We start from the raw sequence: 13554 nt of genomic DNA on the forward strand, positions 1-13554 counted from the left end.
TATTAGTCCTGGATTCCTTGGTGACTAGTGTTCCATTTTGTGATTGAACCACATTTTTGTATCATTCATCAGTTGATGGATATTTGACTTGTTTCCACTTTTTGGCTATTATGCATTTTAATGATCCTGTGTACATTTGTAGACAAGTTTTTGTGTGAACATCTGTTTTCAATTCTCTTTGGTTATAGGATTGGAATTGTCCACTGATTTCTTTGTAACTAATGTTTTACTGTGGTTCTTCATAGAGAGGAAACATCTAGGTCACGCAATACATATGAGATAAACATGCATGTGTTTCTGCATTACTACAATAAAGGCCAAGAGAAGAATCAGAGGGAATTTCCCAGGTACACATGCTTGCATGTTAGTTCCTGTTCGTTCTCCTTGCATTCAGCTTGTGTTTTTTATGGCCTCACTCAGGAGAGAAGGTGCCTTTCTCTTCAGGACATCACATCCAGCTGGCCTCAGTGGCTCGTCATCCTGATGCTGGAGAGCATTTGGCTGGCTTTGACGTTCTTCTTACCTGTTCCCGGATGCCCCACGTAAGTGACCCCGTATAGGTAATCCCTTTGTGCTTGTGATTTTCTGCCTCAGACATTTGGGGCTCTACTTTCAGATTCCCCAAGTCCAAGGAATTCCTTTCACTCTCTCTTCTCCGTTGAGGCCACTTTATGTTGGGAGAAGAGCGTGGTGTGTGTCCAGAGGAGTGTCCCTGGGGGGTTTTTTCAGAGTCAGTGTCAATGGAAGTTGCGGAGCCTTAGTGTGGGAGGCAGTCTAGTTGAAAGAACAGTGGTCAGCATGGATCATTCTGCCAAACCTCAGAGGGAAGGTAGGGGAGGTGGGGGAAAGGAGGAGAGATCAACCAACGGACTTGTATGCATGAATAAAAGCCTAACCAATGGACACGGACACCAGGGGGTGAGGGCATGAGTGGGGGGGAGTGTTTGGGGGGTTAATGGAGGGATGAGGACACATATGTTATACCTTAATCAATAAAGAAATTTAAAAAAAAAAGAGCATTGGTCAGAGGGCCTGGCGCCAGAGGGGTTCCTGGCTGGTACATGTGTGCGGCTCTTTGTTGGGCTGCGTGCACAGCCAGTATGTACTCTTATCCCTCTGGAGTCTTATCAGGTAACGTGTTCTCACTCCCCAGCGGCTACCTTGGGCCTGGCGGTATTGGAGATCTGGGGAAGTACCCAAATTGCACTGGAGGAGCTGCTGGCTACATTGACCGCTTGCTTCTGGGAGACAATCACATTTATCAGCATCCTTCCTCAGCTGTGAGTGGCACGGGCTTGTACTTGGAACTGGACACTAGGAGCTCGGGAGGGAGGGAAGGAAGGTAGAAAGGGCTGGCCAACTTTCAGTTGTGTCCATTTCATAAGCTAGGACGGGGACTAATTTTTATTTGAAAAGGTGACTGACTTTAGGGACTTCAGTGTTCATGATGGGGCAGTAGGAAAACATTACTTTGGATTTCAAAGTGAGTCTACATTGTATCAAATGCGAAGTCTAGTGCTGTTCTGTGGGTCTCAGGTGGGATTTCCTGGCAGCAGACTCAGACAGATTCACTAGCAGGAAGTTTAGCAGGCAGTCCCGAGGGACCCAGGCTTGCTGGGGAATGAAGGGCTGAGGGAGCAATTGAAATGCATCCCGATCACATGGAGGCCTCAGCTGATCTCATGGCGAGCGGGATGGACTGGGGTAGGCCTCAGAGGTGTTCTGAATTGAGGGGAGGGATCTGGCCCTATACCCCTGTGGGATGTGGACTTCCTCCAGCAAGGGGGTCTGACTCCTGGAGAGGCAGCTCTCTTCAGTCAAGGACAGATCCAGAGAGGCACTTGGCTGAGAGCTATTGGCCACTAACACTTCTAGCAGCTAGGCAGGAAGGCTTTAGTCCTGCAGGGTGGGGGAGGGGGAACCTGGGTGGCACACTACAGCATCCGCTACACTGGATATTGCCAAATTTCTATAATTCCCACACAACTTATTTTATAATAAAATAACAGATAGATGTGTTAAATGTTACTTGTCTTAAAAGAAGATAGGACGCTATTGATGTTACAACAGGATTGACCAAAAAGAATAAACTTGGAAATTGTTAGACACTGGTCAGGGGTGTGTCATGTCACTGAGCCACCTGAAGTTGAGGTGGCGGTGCTGGCCCCTGGCTGGCCCTTGGTCTCAGGGTCCCTTCTGAAGTGTCAATCACATGCACTGTCTTGGCGGGAAGTATTATTCTTACAGTCCCTGCAAGTTGGCAGTGCATTTCTGCAGTAAAAATGAAGCACATTAAATATTGGAGTGTATTGAAGCTTATATTTAGTCTATGAGTTGTGTGCATTTTCGTGGCCAGGAAGTGAGTGCTGCCCCCTTGTTCTGTTTTGTTCAGGTGCTTTATCACACCACGATGGCCTACGACCCCGAAGGCATCCTAGGGACCATCAACTCCATTGTGATGGCATTTTTAGGAGTTCAGGTACGCGTCCATTTCATTAGGAAACATTTTTTCTGACAGTTTGGGATTATTGGTTCATTACTAATTAAAAAACTGTTTCCTTAAAGTCATTGGACCATATCCTCTTCAGTGTATTCCAGGTCTAAACATTTTTGTTTGTGTTTGACAAATTGTCAAAACTAGAAGCTGCTAAAATTCAGCACGTTAAATAATTGGGTATAATGTCTATATTGTCAAAAGAGATTCTTATTACTCACATGGTTTATCTTGGAAACAGAGGCACAGCTGTTTCTGATAAAAGATTTCCGCTGGACTGTGCAGAGGACTTGGTACTGGTGATGTGGGGACGTCACCGTGACACTTTTCACATTTCTTTTGTGTACACTTTACGTCGTTTCAGGTCATGCGTATTTTATGATAAAGTCAGTACAAGTTATTCTTGGTTTGTCTCACATGCTAACATTCCGAACAGTCTGGCCTTTTCTTCCTAAAGTTCTCCTCATTAGTATTTGAAATTGTTATTTGAGGGGTGCTAACTGGGAGAAGAAAAATGTGCAGAGCAGCGCAAATGAAACTGTGATGATGAAAATATTCTGTATGTTAGCTCTCTGTGTGGCTACTGAGTACTTGAACTGTGGCTAGTATGACTAAGGGGCTGAATTTTATTTTATTTATTTTGTTTGTTTATTTATTATTTTATTGATTTCAGAGAGGGAGAAAGATAGAAACATCAATGATGAGAGAGAATCATTGATCGGCTGCCTCCTGCACACCCCCCTACTGGGATTCGAGCCCGCAACCCGGGTATGTGCTCTTGACTGGAATTGAACCCGGGACACTTCAGTCCGTAGGCCGATGCTCTATCTACTGAGCCAAACCAGCCAGGGCTGTTTATTCTTTTAAATAATTTTAAAAGAATAATTTTATTTATTGATTTTAGAGAGAGAGAGAGGAAGGGGAGAGAGAAAGAAAGAGAGAAACATTGGTTTGTTGTTCCACTTATTTATGCATTCATTGGTTGATTGTTGTATGTGCCCTGACCAGGGATCGAACCTGGAACTTTGGCGTATTGGGACGACGCTCTAACTAACTGAGCTACCTGGCCAGGGCTAAGGGGCTGAATTTTAGATTTTATTTAATTTTTAAAACTATTTCTATGGATTTTTTTTTTTTTTTGAGAGAGAGAGGAAGTGAGGGGAGAGAGAGAAACATTGATGGGAGAGTGAAACATCGATCGGCTACCTCCTGCATGCCCCCTACTGGGGATCAAGCTGAAACCTGGGCATATACCCTGACCGGGAATCAAACCAGCAACCTTTCAGTGCACAGGACGATGCCCAACCATTGACCCACACTGGCCAGGGTTAAATTTAATTTTAAGTAGTCACCTCTGGCTACTGGCTCCTGTATTGGATAGTGCAGTTCTAAAGCATATACAATTTGGTGGTTAAATAATTTCATATTTAGAAATACTGCCTTTATCTCCACAGCACTTTGTAGTTTACATTGTGCTTTCATTTAATCCCTGCACATGCTCTCTAGCTAAGTCTGTGCCTGCAGAAGCAGCGTGGGACTAAAGAGTGCAGACCTGGTGAACGCTGCCTGGGTTTGAACCCAGCTCTGCCCCGAGCTAGCTGGGTAGCCTCAGCCACGTTATTTGACCCCTCTGTGCTTCAATAGCACCTACTTCATAAAGGTCTTGAGTGGATTAATTAACTTAATTCATATAAAGTTCTGAAAACATTCATAAAATTTAGCTATTATTATAAACTAGAGGCCCGGTGCACAGATTTGTGCACCAGTGGGGTCCCTCGGCCTGGCCTGCGGGGATCGGGCTGAAACTGGCTCTCCAACATCCCCCAAGGGGTTCTGGATTGTGAGAGGGCAGTTCTCAGGTGACACACCCCAGAATCGGGCTCCCTCCTCTTTGGGTCTGGGGTGTGGGTGAAGCAGATTCGGGGCCAACATTGCCCCAGCAGCAACCTAACCCATGGCTGATTCTGTGAGGAATCAGGCTCCCTCCTTACTGGTTGGAGTGTCTGCCCCCTGGTGGTCATTGCGTGTCATAGCTACCAGGCGAACAGAGTCGCTTAGGCTTTTATATATATAGATAACACTTCTTATAGTTTGATATTTCCCAAAATTAGTTCCTAATTTGGGGGGAGTTCAGATTTTACTGTGTTTAAAATGTTCCCTGCCTCCAGTTCCACCTTGTCCCTGTCCCTCCTCCACTGCCGGACTGGGCCATCTGGCAGACCTATGGGGGAAGGCCAGTGCCTGTCAGTGAGACCTACAAGTCCACCTGCCTGTCACCTTCGTGCCCTGCCCACCGTCCAGCCTTTCTGAATTACCTGCGGCACCTGAGGACTGGTGGGCTTTTTCACCCATTCTGACCTGCTCGGGGCATGCTATTCCAGTCGGCCTGAATGCCCTTCCTGCTTTGCACTCGTAGCCTCAACTCTGTGGCACTTCCTCTCTAATGTCTTCCTCCCCACAGGTGGTCCCCGGTGCCTCTCAGTCTTCACTAGGCAAGGGCGGGGTAACATGTCTTTCCTCTTTGTAATCCCTGCGCCTAGCAGTGTGCCTGGCAGAGGGGTCAGTGGAGGGGTTGAGATAATGGATGGATATGAAATGAGAATGTACCTTCGGCGATTCTCTTGGTCAGACTGTGTTTTCTTTTCCAGGCAGGAAAAATACTCTTGTATTACAAAGATCAGACCAAAGGCATCCTGATCAGATTCACTGCCTGGTGGTGTTTTCTAGTGAGTAACGACGTTCCTCCCTAAAACTCCTTTTCTTCACGCATACGTATTTAAATTAAAAAATGTTAGCAACACTTGTGTATCAGCTGACACCACATCACAACAGGTAGCATTCTTTCTTTTTTTAAAATCCTCACTTGAGGATATGTTTTTATTGGTTTGAGAGAGAGAGAGAGAGAGAGAGAGAGAGAGAGAGAGAGAGAGAGACATTGATGTGAGAGAAACATCAATTGGTTGCCTCCCGTTCCCGCCCCCACTGGGGACCAACCCGCAGCCTTCTGGTGCGTGGTTTGACGATCCAACCAACGGAGGCACCTGGCCAGGCCAGCATTCTTCAGTTGAATAACTGAGAGGAACAAATCTTCCCACCTAAATTCTCCGGCTTATTTTTTTAAGGAAACTGTCTTTATATAGAAGTCAGCACTGGCATCAGCAGCCAGCTAGGAATGCACGAGGCAGCAGAACCAAGGTGCGGGTCTTGGTGGGGAGCCGTACCAGAACGACCAGGCACATGGTACCAGGTTTCCAGATACCAGCTTCCACATTGACAGGTGACAGAGGAGTGTAAGGTCGACTGTGTTTTACTCCGACCTTGCAGTCATGGTTCCTCTCAGGATTCACTCTGATGTATCACTGTACCTTCAATTCAGAGGAATGCTGAAAAAATATTTTTAGAGAATATTTTTAGTTATGCATCTTAAAAATATTTTTCCCATTAAAAGAATAAGATATGACACAATTTCAGCCCTCCCTAAGCAATTACATAAATAATATTTTCCAGTTTTGAAACATAATTGTTTTGTGAGGTAATAGAAAAAAACCTTTAACATCTTTCTCCCTCATTATAGGGGCTTATCTCTGTTGTTTTGACGAAAGTTTCTGAAAACGAAGGCTTTATTCCAGTAAACAAGAATCTCTGGTAGGTACAGAAAACAGTGTCGCGTCAGTGTGGTGACTGGTGCTGCTCATGTGGATGTGCTCTCAGGAGCCCCGAAACACCTCGCTCGCCTCCTCCCAGGTCCATTTCGTACGTCACTACGCTGAGCTCCTTTGCCTTCTTCATCCTGCTCATCCTGTACCCCATCGTGGATGTGAAGGGACTGTGGACAGGAACCCCATTCTATTACCCAGGTAAGTCCCCCCTGACCCAAACAGAGTTGCTGCAGTGACCAACTGGACTGGCCCAGAGACCAGCTGAGTGTGCCCTCAGGGGCCTCGAGCCCCAGCCCCGTGGTATGTCTCCCAGCTGAGGCTGCGAGAGGAAGCAGCAGGGGCCACGCAGGCCCAGGCCACTCAGGGCATCCCTGGCCTGTTCCGAAGCGGTCCACCCAGTTTACCTACTTAGATCTATTTGGTATTTCCTCAGCAACGATTTGGGGCATATCGTCCAGTTTCCAGTGCTTCAGAAATGGGGCATTCTTTCTTTCTTACTGTAAATGCACTGCCTTACAGATGATACAGAAGAAATGTCAAGAGACGATACCAAGAGATAAACAGAATGGTTACAATGCAGTTCTGCCTGGAGACCGATAGGCCCAGTAACTTCAGCGACTCATTGCATCCCTCTGATTCTAGTAATAGTTGCTTTCTTTGGACCTCCAGTTTTCTGTGAGGAAATCTGAGTTAAAATTTTGGCTTTCCTTTCAGATTTAGTATTCAAGAATTACGCTGTTATGAAATGAAGACTTTCTAGTCCTTTTTTATATAGTTTACACTTAAGTATCTAAGATATGCATCACTTGTTTTTGGCAGTAGCCAGTAATATCAGTGCATGCTTTTGTTTTTTTCACTGAACTAAAATCACATTTCAAGAATTAAGTAGATGAGCCTGGTTGGCGTGGCTCAGTCGTGGAGCATCAGCCTATGAACCAGGAGGTCATGGTTCAATTCCTGGTCAGGGCACATGCCCAAGTTGCAGGCCTGATCCCCTGTAGGGGCGTGCAGGAAGCAGCCTATCAAAGATTCTCTCTCATCATTGATGTTTCTAGCACTCTGTCTCCCTTCCTCTCTGAAATCAATACAAATATATTTTAAAGAGAGTTAAATAGATGAGTGGAAGGCATACACGCAGGAAAACACGACCGTCTGTCTCTCTCCTTCAGGAATGAATTCCATCCTGGTGTATGTGGGCCACGAGGTATTCAAGAACTACTTCCCCTTCCAGTGGAAGCTGCAGGACAACCAGTCGCACAAAGAGCACCTTGTCCAGAACCTCGTCGCCACCGCCCTCTGGGTGCTCATCGCCTACATTCTCTATAGAAAGAAGGTTTTTTGGAAAATCTGATCGCTCCACCTGACGTGTGTTGCTGGGGGACTCTGGTGGGCCGGGCGGGAGTGTTGAGCCAGCCTTTATTAAAGGGAACCGTTAATGATGAAATCGGTAGGGTGTGTATTTCCAGATGAGTGGGGACGATGCTGATATCTCAGGCTAGGTGACTGTGACAGGGCTTGTCAGAGCTCTGCCTGCGTATTTGCAACTTAACTGTTTGGAACGTAATGGTCTTTTCTCTCCATCTTCTCTGTACATGGATGGATTTGGAACTCTATCCCAAGGATTTCTCGGATAGCTTTTCACAAGGGAATTACCCTGGGCATTTGCTTCCATGACGGATGAAACCATCTAAGGTCTGATTCTCACTGGTCTTGTTCTGCACACTGCCTTTCCGTGTATACACACGCCCACCGCGCGCCACCATTTCTGTCGGCTAACTCTACGGCTGATGGAACGTGATGTGTAGTTTGTGTGTGTGTGTGTGTGTGTGAAGTGTAGTGAAATACTTTAAGAAAGGGTAATTCCCCTTTCAGGTCTGCAAGGCATTGGTGGGTCCAAAAAAATAGGCCTTCCTGTCAGAAGCCATTTTCTCTTTTTCCTACTTGAAAAACAGTTAAATGTAGGTGTGTTCTCAGCCACGCTTGCTTCATTATCTATGTATGTCTCTCTGTTCACCTGTCTGTCGATCACCTCTCCACCCACCCACCTCCTTGCTACCTGTGCGTGTCTCTGCATGACTAGATGGAAGCTGGTGCCCAGGCACAAGGCTGTGGGGGAGGAACGCGCACTGTCTTACTGTGGCTCCGGCTTTCCCATCCTTGCCATGTAAGATGCCGGGCAAGTCCCTTGGCCTGTCTGAGTCTCAGTTACCTCATCTGTGAAATGAGGGAGATAGCGATGACCTCTCAGGTCCTCAGTGAGGTGGGGTACATCAACAGCTTTTCTGAAATCCTTAGAAAAATAATTTTACTACAGAAAACTCTTCAACATAAGTGATAATGAAAAGTTTAGAAACTCTCGTTGGAGTCAGTCTTTTCAGAATGACCCTCCACAGTGGAGGCACCTTTCCTGCTTGGAGTTAAAACTGCAGAAGTCGTGTCTCGGGAGCTTGGGTGGGAGGGGACACAGAGAAACAGCACTGTTCCTGTGATGCATCATCATACTTAGGAATTTTCTGTGAGAATTCCATGTTTAAGGGAAATGCGACAATAGCTTGTACTCCGGAGCATCCTTCTGTGGCAAGGCGGGGCCAGCTCCGCGTTGCTTCCACTGTCGCCACTGCACGGACGACGGCCTAGTCTGTGTTTCAGCTCCGACCCCTACCCCGAACTTGGGATTGCCTGCAAGCCCCTCCACCGGGATGTCCGCCAGCATCCGGGCTCACCTCTTCCCTCCTTTCTTGTCCCAAATGCAGACCTTTTCCTCTTTGGATCTTCCTAGCTTTGAGTGGACCTCATCTCTAGGTATAAAACTGCTGCCCTCTTTCACCCACCCTCCACTATCCCTGCTTCTTCCATATTTAGTCATTGCCAAGTCTCCCCAATTCTGTCTCCATCTTCCCCTGTGCCGCCTTCATGCTCATTGTCACCACCTATGACTCTAGTCTAGACTCTACTTCTTTTTATACTGGCCTCTTCCCTCAGTCCCTCCTTCCAGAGAGTCACACCCATTGTCACTAGGTTAAGCTGATTGAAGCCGGTTCAGAGCATATCACCTCCTTATAAAAGCTTCCGTTGACCTTGATACAGCTTTGCCGGGCAGACATAACTGTCCTCAGTTGAGCCCAAAACATCTTTCCAGCTTCCCATCCCCACCCCCGCTATGCCCACCCTATTTATTCCAACCCCACTAGACCCCTCCTGCCTCCCTCACTTAGCCAGAACCTCCTGCTTCCGACTTTGATCATAGTCTTCCTGGATTACTTTTCCCTCTTTCTTTTCTCCTATCTACATTTTTTTAAATTAAATTTATTGAGGTGACTGAACCGCGTCCAGCACAGCCAGGGGTGAACCTGAGGAGGGGCGGTGAAGGATTAAAGAAGACAGACAAGAGAATACAGTTGGGACCAGGTGGATCACTGTGCCTGGATGAGGAAATAGTGACATAGCTTGTAAGCTGACTCTTTATTTTATAGTCAGATTACACAAAGCAAAACAAGGGCAAGATGTTTACAATGTTCTTGCGAATTTTAAATCTGCTTCTTTCCTGTTGTTGCCATTCTCTGAACTCCCTCAAGCCTTGTTTTGGCAGCACTTGCTGCACCCCCGCAGCCCACATCCCTTAGCTACCTAGCATCCGACTATAAGGTCAAGCTTACAACCATAGCCTTTGGCTATAATTGTGCTGGGAGGGCTTTGCCCTCCAAGCTGGGACTTGTATGTGGCTTTGCCACAAGTCAGTCTGAATGCTGTAGCCACTCTCCACAGGTGACATTGGTTAATATGATCATACTAGAGTCCAGGTGCACAAAATTGGTGCACTCGCGGGGGTCCCTCAACCTAGCCTGTGCCCTCCTGCAGTCCAGGAGCCCTTGGGGGATGTCTGACTGCCGGCTTAGGCCCGCTCCCTAAGCCGGCAGTCAGACATCCTTAGCGCTGCTACAGAGGCGGGAGTGCTACCACTGCTGCGCTCGCCAGCCGTGAGCCCAGCTCAGGGCTTCCGGCTGAGCGGCACTCCCCCTGTGGGAGCGCACTGACCACCAGGGGGCAGCTCCTTCATTGAGCGTCTGCCCCTGGTGATCAGTGTGTGTCATAGCGACTGGTTGTTCTACCTTTTGGTCGATTTGCATATTAGCCTTTTATTATGTAGGATGGGAGGGTCTGATAGAGGTCAGAAGGGAGGGGGATGGACATAGACAAAAGTGTGGTGATGGCCAGAGGTGGGGGGCTGGGTGAAGGAGGGTAAAGGGGGGGAAATGGGAGACATCTATAATAGTGTTAACAATAGAATAAAAACAACAATGATATACCACTACACTACACACCTATTAGGAAAAAAAAAAGATACATTATGAACTATGTATTTACTACTTTGATAAAATTAAAAAATTTAAAAAAAAAAGAATTTTGTCCAGAAAGGAGTGTTGTTGAAATGTTTTTTAATTTTTTTAATTTTTTATGGTAAAGCTAAGGAAGCTTCAGAGCCCCTGTGAGGGCTAGATTTGTTCTGGGGGAGAGAGCAAGCAAGTTGCCAGCAGCAGCATTTGTAATTTATTTTCTTATTCTAAATAAGGTCATTTTTGAACCCTATTTAAAATCCCCCCCCCCCTCAAAAAAAATTAGTCCTTCAGGTTCAGTAAACTTTAGGCCTCACAAAACCTGTGTTAGTCCCTGAGGGTTGGGGTCCCCTAAGGAGTTCGGGTTCACTCATTATATTTATTTGCTCCTTTTAATTCTTGTTCTAGAGGGAGAGTGAGGACAGTTTTTTACTCAGTAATTTTTATAGTAAGAATTGTATTGGAACCTGCTCCTTCTTTGGCTGTTTACAGGTTTACCTTACCGGGAACTCACAGAGACTTTAAGCCCTTTGAAGATGGGGACAGCGCTGTATTGTGTTTCTATAATACAGGCACAAAGTTAATGCAACTTTTATAAATATTTGTTGAAGAAACAGATAAATTTCAGTGCCATGAGGCATTACTTTTCCTTCTGCTCCATCTCTTTATTGAGACTTTTGTGCAAAGCTTAAGGCTGAGGGGATGAGCAGGTAGAATGGAGTAAACTTGCTTTTTCCAAGCCCTAGATCCCATACTTTGATTTTGCATAGTAGATGCATTTCTGAATGACATTTTGAATTGGGTATATTAGATTTTGTTAATATCAACTCTCTTTACTCATAGAGATTATTTTTAATGATGTAAACATTTCGTACTATGAGGTGCAAAATATTTTGCTTACTTCAAGAATCTTTGTGCATTCTTTCTGTAGTAAAGTGAATTATCAACATGGTAAGTCTATTTGGGGGATCTGCTTAAAATGGGGCACACCAGTACTAAATTCGGCTCTAACAATGACTAATTTGCACACCAGGTGTGGAGTTAGATGACTGTGGACATAACTATTTCTTTTGGTCACTTTGCTCCCACAGCACCTGCTTCAACAAGAGGCAGTGTCTTGACCCTCCATGACCTCTTTGTCATGGCATCTGCGGGGCATCTACTGTCTGAGGCCTGGGCAGTCAGCCAGGCGTTGACCTTCCCAAGATGGCAGCAACCGGAGGAAGGCATGTCAGGGGTGGGGTCCCATCGGCAGAGGCGGAGCGGGGAGGCACACTGGGAGAGCTTAAACATCTATAGGAGTGATTTTTGGTGGGAGTGTGTGGCTTTTAGCAGGGCCATCTGTGATTCTGATCGCGCTCGCACCGGCAGCTTCCCTCCTCCTCTCCTCTCCTCCCGGTGGGCTGATGGCTGAGGGGAGCAGCAGCTGCCGGTGAGCCAGATGCAGGCTCGTGAGGGTGGAGAGCCTGAGACGCGGGTCCCCTCTGGGGCACTGGCCGGCCTGCGCGCGGGGCCACCTGCATTTTGAAGGCCGGCCACACCCCCGATCATGGCAGGGGTCCCCTCATGGTGACTGTTCATTTGGTCGTTTCGGTCATGACGCCTCTTGGCCTTTTATTATATAGGATTATATAGGATAGGTTTCAGGTGTGGGTTTCTATGTTACAAGGTCTATATATTGTACTGTGTGCCCACCACCCAAAGTCAAATCATCTTCTGTCGTCATATATTAGGACTCCCTTAAACCCCCACCCCCCTTCCTCTGGCAACCACCACACTGTTGTGTTCATGAGTGTCCATTTAATATCCCCCGTATGAGTGAAATCATATGGTTCTTAGCTTTTTCTGCCTGACTTGTTTCACTTAGTATAATATTCTCAAGGTCCATCCATGACCTGTCACTTTAGACTCCCTACTTCTAAGACACTTCTCCAAACTTGTATTCTCATCCAAAAGTAATATTTTATTCCTCTGGGTTCTCATAATATCTTATTGGGATCAATCTCCTGGCATCTGTCACTTTATGATAGTTATTGGTTACATGTCTGGTTTCCCACGCTAGACTGTGACTCATTAAGAGCAAGAATTATGCCTTGTTCATCTGCATATCATTGGCACAAACACAGCGCCTCGTACATAGCAGGCACTAAATAAACATTTATTAAAGCAAAGCAATGCTGGCTGTTTTTGTTTTTAATACTTAAGTGCTGATAAAAGTAGTGTCTGGCGCACCCCATGAAAATGTTGGTGGAGCTAATGTGTATGGGAACATCACCTTTGAGGGCACTTGCTGCTACCCTCTTGCAGTGACTCATGATGGATGGTCACAGCTGCCATCCCAAGCCCCAGCAAGTGAAGCTGGGTTGGGCCTCTCCAGATCAATTCTCCAGCTTTTCTTAAATTGGGGAATCTGTCCGTTAGGATGCCCTGCACCCTGAGGAACAGGAAATCCTGATTCAGCTGGGCTAGAAGGGAAGTTTATCTCACATGAGAAGTCGGGAGGGGCAGGCCCCGCACATCCGCTTGGCTCAGCTGGCTCGCTGCAGGGCTGTGGGAGGACCGCATGACGGCCACATACTGGGGAATGGGACACACACTCAGGAAATGGGACACTCTCTGGAAGGAGAGGGCCTCCCATCTGTGCCTTAAGTGTATTCTCCAGAAAACCCTCCCCAAGCCTCTGGGCAGCCTTCCCCTCATGTCTCATTGGCTACAAGTGCTTCATGCGACTTAGAAAACTAGCAGTGATGGGAACTGGTTTAGACCATGTCCGTGGCTGTGTGGAGGACGGCGATTACCTCCTTTGGGAGGGCAAGGGGGTAAAATTAGAAAGGAACACCCATGGCCGGTGTTTGCTTTCAGTTGTATGTATGTATAATCTCTTTACCCAGTGTAGCCAGCCAACATTTTTCTCTTGGTAATCAGTATTTGTTGGGCATTAGTTCCAAAATACTGTTTTTCTTCAGGCAGGCTACATGCATTTCCAAATTCAAAGTTGATAGAACTGCTTGGTACTTGTATTATGTCATAAACTGCCTCAGACTTGATAAACCCCTTATCTAATCGT

At 46.5% G+C, this 13554-nt stretch overlaps 1 protein-coding gene across 2 annotated transcripts in view; it reads left to right on the plus strand.

The window, feature by feature from the left end:
- The window catches only part of HGSNAT (heparan-alpha-glucosaminide N-acetyltransferase), a gene marked incomplete at its 5' end in the record, with an annotated part of 29637 nt that extends 21780 nt beyond the window's left edge, over positions 1 to 7857 (plus strand). For both annotated transcript variants that reach the window (XM_080659422.1, XM_080659423.1), the window contains 7 exons: positions 421 to 542; positions 1154 to 1280; positions 2393 to 2479; positions 5143 to 5220; positions 6069 to 6139; positions 6239 to 6351; positions 7323 to 7857. In XM_080659422.1, coding sequence (XP_080515548.1) covers positions 421 to 542; positions 1154 to 1280; positions 2393 to 2479; positions 5143 to 5220; positions 6069 to 6139; positions 6239 to 6351; positions 7323 to 7504 — 780 coding nt within the window. In that variant the 3' untranslated portion in view covers positions 7505 to 7857. The remainder of the gene's footprint in view (positions 1 to 420; positions 543 to 1153; positions 1281 to 2392; positions 2480 to 5142; positions 5221 to 6068; positions 6140 to 6238; positions 6352 to 7322) is intronic.
- Between the last annotated feature and the right edge of the window lie 5697 nt (positions 7858 to 13554).

This window comes from Plecotus auritus (genome assembly GCF_963455305.1).
Source record: "Plecotus auritus genome assembly, chromosome: 3".
NCBI lineage: Eukaryota > Metazoa > Chordata > Mammalia > Chiroptera > Vespertilionidae > Plecotus > Plecotus auritus.